The sequence below is a fragment of the Caenorhabditis elegans genome, chromosome IV (genome assembly GCF_000002985.6).
Source record: "Caenorhabditis elegans chromosome IV".
NCBI classification, from domain to species: Eukaryota; Metazoa; Nematoda; class Chromadorea; order Rhabditida; family Rhabditidae; genus Caenorhabditis; species Caenorhabditis elegans.
Window position 1 is genome coordinate 12,128,569 of NC_003282.8, and position 17,820 is coordinate 12,146,388.

At 35.5% G+C, this 17,820-nt stretch overlaps 5 protein-coding genes and 2 non-coding genes across 16 annotated transcripts; 1 reads left to right on the top strand and 6 right to left on the bottom strand.

The window, feature by feature from the left end:
* Positions 1-935: 935 nt before the first annotated feature.
* lin-24 lies at positions 936-6,528 on the top strand (the record flags this gene model as incomplete). Of its 3 annotated transcripts, NM_001268695.2 has the most annotated exons (6): positions 936-1,070; positions 3,379-3,491; positions 4,246-4,358; positions 4,482-4,704; positions 6,064-6,154; positions 6,208-6,528. In NM_001268695.2, the coding sequence occupies 6 exons, from the start codon at positions 939-941 to the stop codon at positions 6,349-6,351; spliced, it is 816 nt and encodes a 271-aa protein (NP_001255624.1). The 3 variants fall into 3 exon arrangements, with proteins under 3 accessions (NP_001255624.1, NP_001255625.1, NP_001255626.1); NM_001268696.3 differs by lacking the exons at positions 936-1,070; positions 3,379-3,491 and having other exon boundaries at positions 4,319-4,358; positions 6,208-6,351; NM_001268697.3 differs by lacking the exons at positions 936-1,070; positions 3,379-3,491; positions 4,246-4,358; positions 4,482-4,704 and having other exon boundaries at positions 6,086-6,154; positions 6,208-6,351.
* Positions 3,171-3,320, bottom strand: B0001.12. Its single transcript, NR_056764.1, has one exon. It is a non-coding gene; the product is annotated as an Unclassified non-coding RNA B0001.12 (non-coding RNA).
* Positions 5,429-5,577, bottom strand: B0001.11. The gene has a single exon (NR_056765.1). It is a non-coding gene; the product is annotated as an Unclassified non-coding RNA B0001.11 (non-coding RNA).
* Positions 6,506-9,625, bottom strand: B0001.4 (the record flags this gene model as incomplete). 3 transcript variants are annotated; one of them, NR_132464.1, is made up of 6 exons in its annotated part: positions 6,506-7,003; positions 7,635-7,953; positions 8,087-8,286; positions 8,610-8,669; positions 8,717-8,779; positions 9,529-9,625. NR_132464.1 is itself a non-coding variant. In NM_001368445.2 (5 exons), 5 exons carry the CDS (start codon positions 8,777-8,779, stop codon positions 6,985-6,987), a joined length of 669 nt encoding a protein of 222 aa, NP_001355517.1. In that variant the 3' UTR covers positions 6,509-6,984. The 3 variants fall into 3 exon arrangements, 2 of the variants coding, with proteins under 2 accessions (NP_001355517.1, NP_502304.2); NM_001368445.2 differs by lacking the exon at positions 9,529-9,625 and having other exon boundaries at positions 6,509-7,011; positions 8,717-8,785; NM_069903.6 differs by lacking the exon at positions 9,529-9,625 and having other exon boundaries at positions 6,512-7,003.
* A 650-nt stretch (positions 9,626-10,275) lies between these two features.
* B0001.8 lies at positions 10,276-12,491 on the bottom strand (the record flags this gene model as incomplete). 4 transcript variants are annotated; one of them, NM_001276867.4, is made up of 8 exons in its annotated part: positions 10,276-10,585; positions 10,639-10,746; positions 10,792-11,007; positions 11,057-11,193; positions 11,457-11,904; positions 11,953-12,150; positions 12,197-12,323; positions 12,367-12,491. In NM_001276867.4, the coding sequence occupies 8 exons, from the start codon at positions 12,477-12,479 to the stop codon at positions 10,454-10,456; spliced, it is 1,479 nt and encodes a 492-aa protein (NP_001263796.1). The 4 variants fall into 4 exon arrangements, with proteins under 4 accessions (NP_001263796.1, NP_001355518.1, NP_502305.2 ...); NM_001368446.4 differs by having other exon boundaries at positions 10,276-10,579; positions 11,411-11,904; NM_069904.7 differs by having other exon boundaries at positions 10,279-10,579; positions 12,367-12,489.
* Positions 12,492-12,596: 105 nt separating this feature from the next.
* B0001.5 (MABP domain-containing protein) lies at positions 12,597-14,763 on the bottom strand. Its single transcript, NM_069905.7, has 8 exons — positions 14,636-14,763; positions 14,463-14,589; positions 14,197-14,421; positions 14,031-14,155; positions 13,861-13,987; positions 13,608-13,817; positions 12,962-13,561; positions 12,597-12,909 (listed from the first exon to the last, which is right to left on the bottom strand). Exons 1-8 carry the CDS (start codon positions 14,755-14,757, stop codon positions 12,784-12,786), a joined length of 1,662 nt encoding a protein of 553 aa, NP_502306.1. The 5' UTR covers positions 14,758-14,763; the 3' UTR covers positions 12,597-12,783.
* A 99-nt stretch (positions 14,764-14,862) lies between these two features.
* On the bottom strand, positions 14,863-17,167 carry B0001.3 (DUF4210 domain-containing protein). 3 transcript variants are annotated; one of them, NM_001306941.2, is made up of 9 exons: positions 17,130-17,167; positions 16,942-17,084; positions 16,766-16,886; positions 16,581-16,715; positions 16,318-16,532; positions 15,929-16,271; positions 15,426-15,884; positions 15,193-15,378; positions 14,863-15,144 (listed from the first exon to the last, which is right to left on the bottom strand). In NM_001306941.2, the coding sequence occupies exons 1-9, from the start codon at positions 17,130-17,132 to the stop codon at positions 15,025-15,027; spliced, it is 1,725 nt and encodes a 574-aa protein (NP_001293870.1). In that variant the 5' UTR covers positions 17,133-17,167; the 3' UTR covers positions 14,863-15,024. The 3 variants fall into 3 exon arrangements, with proteins under 3 accessions (NP_001293870.1, NP_001379110.1, NP_001122753.1); NM_001129281.5 differs by having other exon boundaries at positions 14,865-15,144; positions 16,942-17,087; positions 17,130-17,163; NM_001392408.2 differs by having other exon boundaries at positions 16,318-16,715; positions 16,942-17,087; positions 17,130-17,163.
* Positions 17,168-17,820: the final 653 nt, after the last annotated feature.

Consider the following 17,820-nt stretch of genomic DNA (forward strand, 5'->3'; position numbering starts at 1 on the left):
TAAGGTTTCATTGATTTTTGTCCCGGCGAGACCCAACCAAATGAGCCCATGCGCCTTTAAGTAGAAGATTACGATAACTTTTCAATGTTGAACAAAGCTTAAACACTTCGTTTGTTGCTTTCTAAAATATTAAGTTTCCAATGCCCTAAAAAATGCAATAAAGGCCGTTTCTATTCTTCTTTCTCCGTTTTTGGCTCTTTTCAACCGGCTTTTTCTATTGTGTCGGTTCCCCTTTCAAAACTTGTCTTATTCCTCCCCTTCCAAGCACAGAATGCACTCACAGTGTGTTCTCTCAACCGTAATGTTATCATTGTTGTTAATGATAATCTGTGTGTAAATTTCGAGTTCGATACCTCCGCCTGTGATTCTCTCTCACTCTCTACTCTCTCATTTGACTCATCAACTTTATCGATGAAAAGAAAAAGAGTTTCTCAAGGGATTCTCTCTTTTTCCTAATACCTCTCACTGATTGGCTTCATTTTACTTTTCTATTCCATTTTGTTTTCCTTCACTTCTGTCCTCATATTTCGAAATTTTCCTAATATATCATTATTATGAGGACACAGAAAGCGTAGAAACGCGCTCCGCCCACACACCATGGGTCTCGTTAGGTATTTGGTGGCAAATCCTTAGTTTTGTCGAGTTTTCTATCGAAATGATATTTATAGAAATTCATGTCAAGTTGAAAAATCAAGAAGGTTTTCCATTTGTTTACGAATTTTATTTCATCACTTTCGACACTAAAATCATTAAAAACAACAGAAAAAATTACAAAAAATACGAAAAAATCTTGAAGATTTTTGAATTTGCTGCCAACTACCTAACGAGACCCATATATCGTTTTTCTGCGCTTCAACAATATTTTCTTCAGTTTCTTTCACTTATGTGTCTTTAAAATAATATTTCTAACATTCCTCAATTTTTTTTTATTTCAGAAAATGAATCACGTCGATGTAGATCAAATTCTCGAAGACTATGCATGGCACCAATTCCAAGATGTGCAGTCACTTCGAAAGACTCGAATCGATGACTTTCGCGGAATTGACAGAGATGACTGCGAGTTTGTGATCGTAAGTTGGATACTTGAAAAGAGGCGAAGGCCATCTTCATAGGTCCGAGAGATTGTGTCTCCTTTGTTTCCTAACCAATTTATTATTGTAGAAATAAGAAAGAGAAAGAGGGAAGAGGCGCGTGCCGGTACAGTTTCAAAGAAACCGTTTTAACATATGAAAAGAGGTAATAGAAGAGATTGAATAGAAAAATGGTAAATAAGAGTAGGCAATAAGGTAACCATATTCAATTAAATACAACCAGATGGGTGGGTGCAATTCTACAAACAATGTTGCTCTTTTTCTGGAAATCTAGAATTTTTGAAATGAATATTAGGGTTTCTAACTCTTTTTTCGGCCTATTTTCTATTTTTGGCATTCATTTTAATTTAAACCCACCTTATTACACAGACGCAATATTAACCGATCTCAACAAGACCCATTTTTGTTTGATACAAAAAGGTGCTCGCCTTTAAAGAGTACTGTAATCTAAAAGTTTTGTTTCTGCGAAATTTTTAAAATACATAAATTCAATTTTGTCGAAGCCTACGAGCAATCGATATAAATTCGGCAATAACAAAAGTTGAATTCGCACACCATTTTGCATTTAACAAAAATTGTCGTATCGAGCCCCTTTACCGTATTTTAGCTTTGAAAATGTCCTGATGTCTCCACGAGAACTACGTGCATTTTTTAGAAAAATTATACAGTTTTTGGCTAAAATAATTTGGAAATCGAAAAACCGAAAAATTGTTTAGAAAATTATCAAAAAATTCAATTTTTGTCAAATTTTTGTGCTTCTTTAAAATAAGAAAATTGACCAAATTTTAAAGTTTTTTTTTCGAAAAATTACGCTTTTTACCGACACCGCAGTTCGCGATTCCTATTAGATGTCACTCTACATAATTCGATAAAAAATTCCATTCACACCTATCAAATTGTGGAATCTCTGACTCTTTGAGGGACGACAACTGTCACACCCTTTTACCACTATTTTTCTCAAGTTTACCCGATTCATCTGTATGATATGACGCGTGTCGCCGTCGTCTGAGATTCAATCGAAAAGTGTCCGCGCGAAACGCCCCGGTTGTTTGTGTTGTCCTGTGTGAATGGGATCGACAGGGATATAATAGAATGTATGTTCATCAGAGACTTAGACATATTTGCGAGCTGATTTGACATCAAGTGCCAACGAGCACAGTGCTCTCCCGCCACTCAGTTCAGTCACTAATGTTGAAATAGTTGGGGTCGAATTGAAGAAAAATACGGAGAAAAGCATGAAGAATATTATAGATTCGGTAACTCGATATTCACTTCTTCTTTTTCTTTTTGAATTCTCTCGAGCTCTCTCTCTATTTTCAAAATTCAAAAGAAAACGAGTCCTCTCCTCAGTTTTGGTGGTTTTGTTGAAACGCGCTAATGAGCAGCTAGTCAGTCAACTCTCTTTTTCCATTCCATTGTAACATCCAAATGGAAACCCTCTAATTAAAGAGTGACCTCTTCGGTGTGGATGGATGAATTGGAAAAGATTGATATGAGGGAAAAAAGATGAAGGTCTACATATTTACATACATTTTAGGCAGTATTACGGGAGGAAACACACACATCACCCAGAGGCGATTAGAAGAGAGAGAGTGAGGGTTGGAAGAAGAAGAAGAACGAAATTAGAAGTGGGATTAGTTGGGAAAGAGTCTTGAAATGATGGGGAAGGGAAATATGGAAAAATGTAGGAAATAGGAAATGTAAAGGTCAGGGGCGAAAAGTGGTACTGATCCGATTTCTGAACAATACGATCCCACCTTTCTAAAGCTGCTCTTCTCTTATTGTCATAGACCGACACTTACCGGCTTTCGTCATTAGTTGGTGTTTACTGGTACCTTTTATGATGTGTGGCAAAACCCGCGAAGTGTCAGGTGCTGCAAATCTCTATATCATGGTGACATCTAGATTTTAATTTTCTCTCAACTGATACGATATTATTTTCTGTTGAGAAATCTTTTGGACTTTTTTTTTTCAAAATATCAAGTTGAAATCATGATAATCTAAATCATGATGTATCACATTTTTTTCCGACCCATTTACGAAATGAGCTTAATTTTTTCCCCTTCTGCTTCCACTTTTCCTATGTCTCTCTCTCTCTCTCCCAACGTGTCGCTCGTTTATTGATGATGAGCTCGAAATGGGTGGAAAAGAAGAGGCTCTCGTGGGAATTTCCCTATCTCGTGTTGTCTTTTAGAGCCCTCTCTATAGTGAAAACTCGATTAGCACCGGGGACCGGGGGAAGAGTGATGGAATCTCTAGAATTCCTAAAATTGAAATATTTTTTCAGAATCGCAAGCATCTCGTCGTTGTCTCAGGAGATCCACAATATTCGCATTTTCAACCAGCTGGATCGAAACCGTACACATTGTTTAAATCGGTTTACACGAATAGTACCAATCGGTGAGACTTTTGGAAAAAATATTGACAAAAAACGTTTTTTTTTAATAATTGACACTTTCCTAGAATCATGTTCTATTTTAAAAAAGTTCTGAAAATTCCTAACTATATTTAATCTGTGCCCAAAAGCCCAAAAAATTACTGAGAAGCTTGAAAATTGAATATTATGAGGAAATAATAATTATTTATTTATTTCCAAACAAATCTAGATTTTTAAAAAGAAAATGTTTAATTCGAAGCAAAATCCTTGTAATATTCGCAAAACCTCTCAGAAATAAGAATTGCAGCTAAATTGGAAAATGCTTTTGAGTCCGAAAAAATATTTTGTGTCATAATTCAAAAATATTCGGTAGTGTTAAACTAAAATTCACGGCAAAAATATTAAAATTCAATATTTCTGAAAAATTGAAATTTCGAAAATTAAATGTTATTGTTTTTTATATGAAAAGTACCAAAAAATTAAATTTAATAAAATTTCGGTGCTACAATTTTCATGAAGCCATTATCTTTCTCATTATAATAAGATCTAGGTGATTTTTATAAATTGTTTAAAAGTTATTTTGGTTTTTTTTAAACCATACCTGTAAGTGTATCTGAGGTTAAAAAGTCAATATTTTAGTACCGAATTTCCCTTAAAATAAACTCGAAATAATTTCCTACCAAGTACATAATGAAATAAAAATATAATCATTCAACATTCAATTTCTTGAAATATTGAATTCTAGATAAAACAATCCCTTATAAGTAATTATTCCAGGCCACAAGAGTATTCCTTCAAGACGGAACGTACAACCGAATCTCTATGTTCAGTGGCACGAGAACAAGGATATATGATCGGAACGGAAGCCGAGTTGACACTCAAAACGCCGTGTAAGTCATTACTACTCTTTGTTTCACACAAAAAAGAAAGAACAACCTTGAAATAATGGCAGACAAAACAAATGTTTGGCGCCAACCAACAAATCACCCAAAGAGAAAAAATTCATTTTTCAGGTGAAATCGCCGAGCTAAAAGCCGGTTTCAAGCACGAGATGCACTTCAACAATCTCAATGAGAATTGTCAAACGGAAGTTCTATCTTGGTCAGTTGACAGTAATGTCTCTGTTCCACCACATTATATGACTGAAGCATCGATTATTATTGAAGAAATGAATTATAGAGGAAGTTATTCAGTTGTTTCAAGTCTTTCTGGAACTGTTGTCGTTTCTATTCGAAGGTTAGTATTTAGTAGACTAGAATTTTTATTATTTTTTTCGAGAAAAACAAAATTAAATTGTTTCCGATAAAATTTAACTAAATTATGGAAAAAAAATTAACTGAAAAACTATTACAATTTTTACATTTTTTTCTAAAAAAATTTCATTCCATATTATAACTGGTGAAATTTTCAAATGTTTCAAAACACCGTTTCAAACGTATAAAATTTTAAAAGTTTTTGTAGTTTTTTTTTCTTAGATTCAGGCCTTGTGGGCAGCTATGGAATTCTAATATTCTTTTAAAAAATTGCTTTCTTCTATTTAAGAAAAAAATCTAGAAATCTTGATTCACTATGGAAAATGTACATTTTTCGGCAGTTTAATAATTCAAAAATGGTCGAATTTTAATATTTTTTGAATTATCAGAAAACGAAAAAAAAAATCGGTAAATCAAAAAAAAAACCCCCTCAATTTTTCGATTATTTCTGGAAATCTAAAACGAAAATTTTACAAAAATTTATTTAAAAAATTTTATTGAGACTCTGAAGTGTTTCGGCAATTTGATAATTCGAAAATTTTTGATTTTCTAAATTTTCGATAATTCAACATTTCGGCATTTTCCTCCCCGGTTAGTAACACCTTCACTCCCAGAGGGTCTAATCCGGTCATGTCTCACTGTGGTAGACTCCCACTTATTCAACAAATGCAATAATAATAGTAGGGGGTCGCATTGTACCTCATATTGCGCATTGGCGGCCGGCCAACTTACCAGATTGACTGGTAAGAGTAAATGTCAATTTGAGGAATTGTATGGGAGGGAGAATGAGGACATTTCGTTTAGTTTTCGACAAAAATGAAAGACGGATAGATTGGAAATGAATTATAAGTGTTTTGGGGAAATTTAGTTGCGATCAAATAAAAAATGGAAAAAATTAATCGGAAAAGTAGATTCATCAAGTTTAGATGAGAAAATATTTTTATCGGTTTTTGAAATATGAAAAATCAAAAAATGTACTATTTTTCGGTAATTTTCGGAGATAATCGATAGTGTAGAGTTTTTTTAAAATAAAGTTTTCGATCTTTAGAAATTTGTTAACTAAATATATAAAAATACCAGAGAAAATATAGAATCATGCTGATTTAGATGAGAAAAACTAAAATTCCTCAGAACTAAAAAATGCCCGAAAATAAAAAATCTACAGTAAGAAATATTGAAACACGAACAATGTTGTTTTGGAACATTTTTTTTGGAGAAACTCAATAAATAGAAATTAAAAAGGAAAATGTTCGATTGTTTTGGGAATCGAAAATAAATTAAAAAATTGTTTTTCAAAAATACCCGAGAAAATATTTTTTTTCTCAATTTTTCTCAAATTCAGACGCCGTGACAATGTGCTCATAATGCCAATTCGTGTCACCATCGCTGAAGTTTTCCGTGCTCAACTGGATAGCCCTCATTGCAAGAAAGAGGTAAATCTCTTTTAAAAAAAAGACAGTTCTAACCATTAAAACTCAATTTTCAGGTCAAACAAGTCGTGAGCATCGATCAACATCGCGTCGTCCGTCTTGTGAGCAAGGGCTCATGCCAATTCCAATTCGCAATGAAACAACGAATCGATTTGAAAGAGCAACCAATGAGAGCCAGCGACGAAATTATGATCGACTAAACTAACAGTAATCACACGAGATCTCTATTCATTCTCCACTTCCTCACCACCAACCCAATTTTATTTGCACGTGTTATTCACAAGAATGTTCTTTTCTTCACCATGTTTCTCATATTTATATGCACTGTTTTCTGTATTCTGTACTTAATCTAATTAATAATAAACTCTCGCTCTTTTATTATGCCTACACACTGGGGGGAAGGGAATCGAGTAAAGCGGTAGAGTCATGGGAAATCAAAACGAGACGAATCAACAAGGGAAACAGTAGAACTAGGAACCAAGTGAATAAGGAATATATTAGATCTAAACAAGGAACTGATTAATGAAATATAGCTAACAAAATTGGCCGGATGAATACTGTAGGATGGGATCTGTGGAGAGAAAACTGTGTCAACAATTACATAAGAAATTTCAAAGTGAAGAAGAATGATGTCATAGAGAACGAGGGCAATTGTTTTGAAATTTATGCACATTGAATTTAAGCATAATGCTCAAAACAATTACTTACAAAAAGTTTTTAAAAAAGTGGAATCTAAAATGAAAAGATTTAATGTGGACGGGAGAATGGACGACGGAAGCTTCCTTGTTTTACCAGTTCATTTTCTTTTTCTTCTTCTTCGTCGCTGCTCACTACTATTTTACGAAATGTCTCCTGAAAAACTGATTTTTTGTTTTGAAATGTCGCGAGTTTGCAAGAAAATATATATATTAGCATGCGAAAATTGTAAGGAAGACGCCACTATGATTCGTGCAGAAAAAGTTGTTTAATTCTAGAAAAGAGATAGATTCGGTTTCAAAATCAGGGATACAAAAAATATAGAAATTCCAAGAGATTGCAAGCAGCCAGGACAGTCAGTGTGTCAAAATGAAGCCTTAGAAATTTGTTTTCATATGGTAAAAACATTTTTTAGAGATAACGTATTTATCGTGAATTTTTGAAAAAAACACGATGTTTTAAGGCTTTTACAATGTAATAAATAATACCAAAATCGACGTTTTTTGTGGTTATTTATAGTTTTTTCCAAAAATTTTTTTAAATGAATTTGTATAATATATGTTTTTGCCCTTTTATAAATAATTTCAGAGTTTCATTTTATCACACATCCATAATTCAAATAACTATTCTATTTGCACATCGAACGTTAATCATTGTCTTACTGTAGTTATATATTGCCGCCACACAGCAAAATGAATGCGTTAAGCGTGCTTCATGAGGTTGAAATTAATATTTTCTGCTACAATTCGAAATCAAACAATGCATTGTTTTGTCGTTTGAATCTAACCTGAAGATTCTTTGCAATGAGATCAGTTGCCACGTGATTGTCGGCTCCACGTGGAATAATGACGTCAGCGTACTTCTTGGTTGGTCGGCAGAATTCTTCGAAAGCAGGCTTCACGAACTCCGTGTATTGCCGGATGATCGAGAGCGGAGCACGATGATAGTCACGAATATAAGTGGCCAGCCGGTTTCTGAGACGGCTTTCAGCGTTTTTCTCAACGAAAAGCTTAGTGGAGAGCAGCTTACGAACACGTTCATCGTAAAGAAGAAGTATTCCTTCGATTATGATCACTTTTGCTGGCTCCACAGTCACTGTTCCGTTCCTGAAAAAAAGCAGGTATTTTTTGAATATTTTAAGTGGATGCTGTCGAATTTTTCGGTTTCTTTAAGAGAAAATCTGAAGCTGAAAGTTTTTGAATTTTTAAACAAATCAGCAAATAAATACCAAAAACTTACATAGAGCTTGTGATCATATCGTACTTTGGAATTTCCACAGTTTTTCCATCAATCATATTTTGAAGAGTCTCGGCGAGAAGATCAAAGTTGATCTGATCAGGATGATCGAAATTGAATTTTCCTTCTCTCGCAAGAATCTTCTCTTCTGCTGACAGTTCTCTGTAGAATGAGTGAAGTGACAAGTGGACAATGTCGATTTGCTGAAAAATTCAAAATTATTATGGATTTACACAGGCAAATTGTGGTTTTGCACTTTTCTGTTTGAAAATTTTCGAGTTTCAATCATTATCGGCAAAATTGTACGCATCCTATGTATCTTCCTACATCTATTTTGCCGGAATTGAAAATAACCGACAAATCGGCAAACCGGCAATTTGCCGAAATTGAAAATTTCCGGCAATTCTGGAAACCGGCAAATTGCCATGCCAGAAAAATTCTAAGAATAACGCAGATGCTAAAGCTTTGCGAAATTCAGTAATTTTTAAGTTTCTGTTTTTCAAACAAAAATAAAACCAAAACTTACTCTTCCACTTTGCTTCGCGTTTGCATTGAGATTCTCGATTATTCTCTCCACAATTGTTGACTAGAAATTTCAGATTTAAAAAATGAGAATCATTTGTGTAAACTGACCTTTCCACAAGATGTTCCTCCAGCCACACCGATGAGGAGCGGCAATTTCAGAGTGTTTTTCATCTGAAAATGGCAGTTTTTTAAATCGAAATTTTAATTTTTTTTATAGAATTGTGAAGTTTAAAAGATTATATAGAACAATGCATTTTAAATATTTCAAAAAAAATTATCAATCGACGTGGCAAAGGTAAAAGAACAAACATTTTTGCGGGAGGATCCTCTTCGAAGAAGAAGCTTTTCGGTTGAACGAGAAGCGAAATGATGCGAAAAAAAAAGCGGAGAGATGTAACGAAACAGCAGTAGAAAAAGAACTTTTCCTTGACAATGAGAAGAAGCAAGATGGAAGGTTGAGGGAGAAGAGGAGCAGAGTGACAAAGATAAAGACGGAGGAACACCAATAATATTTGAATTGGAGCTCGTTTAGAGCTCTGCAAGCATTTTTCAAAAAAATAAATAAACAGGTTTTGGAGAATGATAACAAACTATATTTTCGCTTTTATAGTTCTTTACAATTGAGCTGTAGATTTTTGATTTTTTTTATAAACATTTTTTTCTTCTAAAAACAGTGGGAAAAATAAAAGTTATGAAAGAATAGAAAAAATTATGATTGTGAAGCGTTATTTTAATCTAATTGCACTCTTGTTATAGTTTTGAGTTTAATTTTTTGGAAAATATAATAATATTTTTCAAAAATAAATTCACAATGCCGCGTCCAAAAAGCGAAGAAGAACCCCGTTTTTGTCATTTTCAGAGCAATTTTCCAAAAAAATAAAATTGGATTTTTTTTTCTGTTTTTGAATAAACGTTATTACCGTTACAGAGAGTGTAGATAGTTAGAGAGTGCCAGACATCCGGGACCCAATGGGGCGGGGCGCGCGGAAGAGACGATTTTGTGTCGATTTACGAAATGATGACAACGAGGAAAAAAAATTTCGTAAATCGACACAAAATTGTCTCTTCCGCGCGCCCCGCCCCATTGGGTCCCGGATGTCTGGCACTCTCTAACTATCTACACTCTCTGTACCGGTAATATATATATGTTTTTCAAAAAAACAAAATTACACCGGAAATTATAAAAAGAGTGCAATATTGATTTTAAAAATTGTAAGTTTTTTAAATTAACGTTTCACATGTGAATTCACACTTTTTTTTTGTTTTTTCATGTTTTTGACGAAATTTCGTACGAAAATTGCAGTTTGTTTTCATAAAAAATTAGTTGGCTTCAGTCCTGGAGGAGTAGACTATAGTAAACTAATTTTGGGATCAAATGAAAAAAAAGAAAGTTTCGTTAAAAAAAATAGTGTCTAAAATTTTTTGAAGCATGATTAGAAACTTGTTTATGTTAAATGGTGCGTCCAAAATGTGCGCAAAAAATGGAATTTTCATTCGTCTGTGTTAAGCAGATTTTTTTATTGCTCAGTCTAGAAATTTTACAATCCCGGATTGGTTGGTCACGCCCATTTTTGGAATTCTCACTTTTCCATAAAATTAATTAAATAAAAAACCAAATAAAAATTAAATCGCTTGAAAACGAATAAACAAAAAAAGAAAATATGATGTTTCATGAATCAAACAATTTATAAATAGACGAAATAATATTTAACTTTCATTAATTGTAAGGAGCAACTGGGGAAACAAAGAAAAGAGATCTTAACCTTAAAGATCTCCAAAATCAAAGAGAAAAAAAACAAATTTTAAACATGAAGATACTGACAGTGAGAAGAAATGAAATGTTAATCAATTCGTACGGTTCACAAGTTGCATTAATTCTTCATAGTTTTCATAGTTGACGATCTTCATATTTGAGGAAACAGCTTCATTTTTTGTGAATGACAACAGCAATTCCTTGATACGATTCAGCCTCTTAAACTTGATTTCATTAAATTTTCAATTCAATTAGTGCAAATAAGTCAAAGTCTTACCGATTTCAAAATATTAATCTCTCGCTGTTCGGGTGTTTTTTCAGGTTTTGGATTTCGAGTAGAAACGTTGAGTTTGCTGACATCTGGCATGCCGGAATCTGTGAAGTTCTGAAAGAAATTTATAATGTAGGGATTTAAAAAGAAACAATTTACCTTGCTCGTCCCTCCAAGACTACGAGAATCACCCGCATTGGATTTATTGCGAGTATCCTGGCTAGCAAAAGACTTTACAGATGATGCGCCTGAGGCTGTCTTGGCCTTTGTCTTAGCGAAAAAATGCGGTGGGAGTTTACTTCGAAAACTCGCATCAGAATCTTCAGAGTCGGAGGAAGATTTTGGTGAAACTGGACGCTCTTTCTTCGCAGTGGGCTGAAATCAAGAATAAAATATTCAATGAATTTTGAATATAACTATGTACTTTTTGATCCCTTAGAATTGGTGTTTCTTTAGTTCTATTGAATCCAGCAGCATCGTCGTCAGAATCTTCTGAATCGGTCGTTGGTGCACGTGAAATTTTCGAAGTTGTTGACAATCCGCTATTCGATCGAGCAAGATCTGAATTTGTACAAATTTCAGTTAATTTTTTTTGCAAATTGTAAAGTTAGCTATTTTTGTACTTTAAAAGTCAAACAAAAAATTTCTCGATTAACTTTGAAGTTAATCCAAAAAAAAAATTAAATACAAAAGTATAGAAGAAGAGATAAAATGTTTTTGTTAAGACAACTTTTTGAGAAACCGAGAGATAATGGTACAGTTAGATGAAAAATCTCACCACTATTTTGATATATTCGAAATTTTAGGATATTTTATGATCTCACTTCTTGGAGATGCTCCACGATAGCTTCGAGTAGGAGAACGTCTTCTTTCAGCTGATCTCGAACGACGAAGATTCGATGGACGATTGTGTTCATTTGGTATTTGACGACGAGATCTATCCGGAGAACCATTTCTCGAATATTGGCTAGTGTTTCCATAATCATTCTGGTTACTACGGCCATCGTTGTATCTTGGAGACCTATTTCTCTCATCGCTATACTGATTGATTGGAGATCTTGAATGACGAGATCCTCGTGGAGACTGATTTCTTGGATAATTATCCCGACGACTGTTTCTTTGATCGAATTGCTGATTTCTGAACGGGGAAATGGAGCGCTGACGATGTCCATACCGAGAGCCTTCTGGAGATTGATGACGTGAAGATCTGTAGTCATTACTACTCTGTGGGCCGTCATAGTTATTCACTGGAGTGCCACGTCTTTGCTGGATCTGAAAAAAAAACATGAATTATTCTAAGGACGATGAAGCTTATTTTACCTGGCCATTGTTATCTGCAACAACCCATCTAGAATCAACACCGGGCTGTTTTCTTGCCGCAAGCCAGACATAATATACATCATCCATCACGGCATTCTGAATAAAGTGATTCGGATCACAGATCAATCCAAAATAGCTGTTATAAAACACATTGAACTGATTTTGAAAATTCCCATCTAGTCGAATCTCCACTTTCACCTGAAACGAGGGATTAGATTCAAAGAAATTCAACTTTATTCAGCACCTCCGCAAATGCTTTCCATATTCTGCTTTCGAATCTATCTGGCATAACAGTCACTTTGCGAGCATGAATCTCGTCGTCATCCAGCTCCACTCCAACCCATCTTGAGAGTAGATCTTCATTTGGAGGACTGCAGAAAAATACATGAAATTTGAAGATTACCATTTACTTACCAATATCTCTGGTCTATTACAATATCTTTTGATATGTAACTGCACCACGCATAGTATGCTCCGTTTGCTCCTCTGTGAATGACAAAAGCAATTTCTGTGCGAAATCTTCTCATTGAATAATTTCTGTAAAATGAAAATAGGTTTGATTAAGCAAGAGAATTTGAGGTTAAAATATAAGAAATGTGGAATTAACACATAGAAAATAAAAGATTAATTTAAACATCTATCGAAACGAACATTTTATTTGAATCAGAAAATCAAGTGGAATGCAAAGAAAAAGATCAGGTGAGATTGTACGTAATCAAGTAAAAATGAATATTGCGGACAACACAGTTTACAAACACGACACTACCGTATTCTACCGTACCACATATATATACTAAATGACTGAAAACTGTGTTGAAATCGCTAGCGGACTTATTGAAATTTATTAGTTAACTTGATGAGTTCCTCGTATTCTTCGAGAGAATGTAGTTGCATTGGAGTTGAAACGGAATCATTTGCAGTGAACGACAGTGACAGCTTGCATATTCGGGACAGCTTCTGAAATTAAGAATACTTATTATTTGTAAATTAATAATGTAAAAATATTTACCGTCTTCAACTTTTTCAATTCCTTTTCTTCGGAGGTTAAATGAAGTTTTGGGGAAGGATCCGGCCCGGGAGAGTCGAGCAAATATAAGGCAGATGTGCTGGCCACTGACTGATCGTCTTGACGGTGATCGGTTTCCGGAGTTTCAGTTGCCGATCTAATTGGTGGGACATTCTTGGTCCTATGTGGACCCCAATCAACGTTTTCGTGTGCTTTCCTCTGCTCCATAGAACTCAGTCCCGGAACTGTTTGCGATGGACGAAAGTTCGACTGCTCTGGTGATCTAGAACGGTGGCATTGTCGATTTTCGGCAGTCGGGGATGATGTAGAATGGCCTTCGTGGCTCGTATATTGATTTTTTTGACTATCGTAAAGCTCATTAGCGTGTGATCGTGATGGTTCCTTGTACACATTAATAACTTCCGGAGATGGCGAACGGCGCTTATGTGTGAATTCGTCGACGCGACGTGTGGCATGTCTGGTGGATCTGTCCATTGAACGCGAGCGATCACGTGTTCTATAAGGTGGGTTCGGATCCATATTTCGCGGTTCATTGAAATTATTGTCCTGTTGCAGAGGTGAGAGGCAAGAATACGGCGAATTCTGAAAAATATGATTTAAAATTTATTAATTCGAAATAAAAACTAACATATGGTCCTAGAACTGTTTGTTTCATGGCAAGCCTCCAGTATGTACTAGCGTCAGAGTGTTGACTATACACAATCCAGCCATTATACCATCCGCCTTCTTTGACGTCATCAATTATGCAGAGCGTGTCGAGAATACCTCCAAAATACTCGTGGTAGAATAAGTGATAATCCGGATTGAATCGTCTCGTTTGTTGAAAGTCAATTCGAAACTGAAAAATAGTTTAATCAACCATTATGTCACGTGTCAATTACCTCCGTCATGCCAAAAATCGTACGTGTCTCGTAGAGAGCATCGATGACAGAAATCGGTCGTTGAACTCGCTGTGATCTATTTACTCTCATTTCCGCCCATGTTCCCAGAAGATTCGATTTGGAAGGGCTGAAAACGTATCGTTGTGCTGAATAATTATCCAATCACTAACCAGAACTTGTAAGCTATGCAAATGGTGGATCTAGGTCTACTCGGCGACCACACCAGATAGAAATCGCCAAGTTTCGCGTGCGTTGTGATGACACCAACAACAGTTTCTAGTTTGTCGACGTTTTCCTGAAGATTAATAAATTTCAATTAAAATTTTTTTTTCTTACTGGGCGTGGGAAGATGTGTTGGATATCATCTTGTTCTGACGATACTTTCCATCGTGAATTCAGCCCTTCCGCGTTTCGTCGAACAACCCACACATTGTTATGATTGGCACCATCCCTTGTGTTGTGCAATACATTATTCGGATCGCAAATGTATCCAAAATAGTCGTTGTAAAACATTCCCATGCCCCTAGCGGTGCGACCGTCAAATTGTATGTTGATTTTAACCTAAAATATAATATATTCCGGATACTTGTCTGTAAATATACCTCGACTTGTCCTCGGAAGACTTTGGTCTCGAATACGTCATCGATGACTTGTATGGTGTCACATGCGTAACTTCTATCGTCGATAGCTAAATGAATCCATTTTCCGAGTAGGTCTTCGTTCGATGGACTGAAAAAATTGATTGAATAGCTTTTAAAACTACCTGATTGTTTACCAATATCGCGAACTGATGATGATGTCGTCCTCGATACCTTCCGCATATGCATAATATGCACTCGAGCTGTCCGAGTATTGTACAATGATTGCTTGGCCTTTGCGGTGGCCACTCTCAGACATTTTAACCTGTTTTTTAAAACTCAAACTAGAGTCTTATTATACGGGAAGAATGTATTATCGAAGTATCTTCTCGAGAATCGACGAGATCTATGAAATTTTACGAGATCAAGTAGCTAAGACTTCATAAAATAACGATTTTCAACAAGAAAGTTTAGTGATTGCTGATCGCAAGAGATACGTAACAAGTTAATATGTCTAGAATAAGGCTATTGAGAATTCAGAAAACTTAAACATTTAACAGCATAGGACACTATTTAACAGCTTATATTAACTGCTAACAAGATTTGCAAGTTCCTCGGATTCCTCCAAGTCGACAAGCTTCATGTCTTCAAGAATTTTGGCATTGCTCATAAACTTTCTGACCAGCTCGGAGATCCGCAGTAGTTTCTGAAATGACACTCGTTGAATTTTTGAATATCATATCAATCTGCTCACCAGTTTATCTTTTCTATTCTCCCGTTCTGATTCTGATTTTTGTGGCGTTGTAGACCCAGCTTCATTTCGAGTTTGTTCAGGTGAAGTTATATGTGACAGCGGCGTTGCGTATGTGCTATTTGCGTCCATCCGTCCATTCCGAGACGGCGTAGAAAGTCCGGACACCGCTGGCCGTTGCAAAATTGGCTGAAAATTTTGATTGGAAAATTGAGATAGAGTTAATATCAACTCACCGGCATGGGCCAGCTATAACTTGATAATTTGTTTGAATTATTGCTCGCTTCATTGTCGCTGTCGTCACTGTCGTCACTGTCGTCATCGCTCGACGAGAATTCTACGGTTCCTCTCAAGTGACTGTCACCACCAGCACTACTAGAAGAATTATTTCTTCTGTTTCCAGGAGCAACATCATCCGGACTTTTTCTTTCCATGTGAGTTTTTTCTTCAGGTGAGCCGGCATCACTATCATCGTCTGTAGTGGGAGCTCTTGAGAGTGGAGTCGGAGAACGAAGTTCATCGTCTTCTTCGACAACGTTGCTTCGAGCTCGATTGGAAATACTACTCGAATTTCTTGACCGTGGCGGATCATACGGATCCGATCGTCTGGTAGACGTTCCCGGGAACTGACCAGATGTTGAATGAGGCGATGCCGACCGATTTTCGTACCGATTAGGCTCCCTGTGCAGGTTGGCCTGAAAATTAGGAATAAGGAAATGCAAACTTTCACAAAACTTACAGGCACAAGCAGATCTTGTTTCGGAGATATTGCCCAGTTACAATTAGGAATACTAGTATTTTGCCTCACGATCCATCCAGAATATTGACCATTTCTGTCAACATCTCTCATCGTTTTAAAGGAATCGCTGATTAAACCGAAATAACCACTATCGCGGAAAACGAAGAAATTGTCGGTCTCATAGAAACCATCATATTCGAATTCGACGAAAATCTCGGGTACTTCTAACATTATACGTGTAGGAAATATTGGTTCCACTTCTCTAACTGGCCTGATTATACGAAACTCTTCCATATCGATATCCATTTCAATCCATTTTCCAGTCATGTCTTGATATGATGGGCTAAATTTGATCATTTTTAGTCAGATGCAAAAAAACTAGATCCTACCATTCATTTTCATATAAATGGACATCTTTATCCAGTTGCTTCGAAAAGACGTACTGATATCCATTTTTAAACCCAGAACACACGAAACCAACGACTGTCCGACACTCTGGATCTCGACGAAAACGCGGATCGTCTTGTGGTGGCATGTCATGATATGCAATTACACGAACCGGCACAAAAATTGAAAGATAGTTGTTAACTGGAGAAGCTTTGCACTGCAATTCAACAATAACATCTATACCGTTACAAAAATTATATTTCACCCTGAATTGGAACACGACCAATTTGTTTCTTACAGCGATTAGGCGATCCATATCAACAAAATTTCCGAATTCCCTGTTGTACAAAGTAACAATATTTCCCTCTAACAATCCATCATATCTAGCGGTTGTTGTCATCTGGAAAATGATATTTACTTAATTTCAGGCAACCGACTGTTTAATCTTACTATCACATGTGTCTGATTCCGGCGATCAAGATCTAATTCAACATCAGCAAGAGGTTCGATTGGCCTGTATTGTGTGATAGTGTGTTGAGCTCTTTGATCTTCTTTTGCGTTATCGTTCTTTCTGAATAATAATGATAATTAGGAAAGTGCGAATTAAAAAAAAAACATACACTTACATATATATTACTTCGAAAAATCCTCCCACCTGGACTGGCTCTCTTGGATCATTAAGAATCGCCGAGAATCCTTTATCGATTATGACGAAGAAATAAAGATTTTTCACTTTACTCAGCACGAAGGCTCTACTCCAATCACCGTTCTGCTAAAAATTCAAATTATATTTTATAAAGAGTTAAATTCAAACCATTTCTACTGTCGCTGGTTCCCGTTTCCGCCACCTGTAAAATAAAAATCAATTATTAAGTTACTCGGATTAAATAATATTGAAACAAATTTTACTAGTATTAAAAACAAAACTTTGCAACAAAAAACGGAGGCTGCATCTGCGCGTGGCCGAGGAAACAAGAAAGAACACTCGCGGAGGGAAGAGAGACGCAGACGTTTTCATATAAATTGTAGCAGTTGTATGCTGTATGATTCGATCTTTTCGCTTTTATTCGGGTAGAAAATACGACGAGTCAAATTTGTAGAATTAACACGGAGAATTTTGTTTGTATTTCGTATTCAGGACTCTCGTTTTTAAAAATTGTTTGTTGAATTTTTCGGGAAAAAAACTAAAAACCGCTGTTTATCAAAAAATGTGTTTTTAGCGAAATATCTATTTTTCGTAAAAGTGAGCAAAAAAAACCGAAAAACCGAAAAAGTTCACTTGAAATTATACGACTTGAGTGCAATTTTGATTAAAATATTTCAAAATAAATCTTTCAAGTTCTTCAAAACAGCTTTTCAAACTTAAATTATTTTCTTTTTCGAAAATTTTTTTTTCGGGTTTTGGCGAAAAAAAGTTTCTCAGATTCAGCTTTGGAAACAGTTTTGTATTGGGAGAAATTAGATTTTTGTTTGTTTTTGGTCCAAAATTTAAACTAAATGTGTTC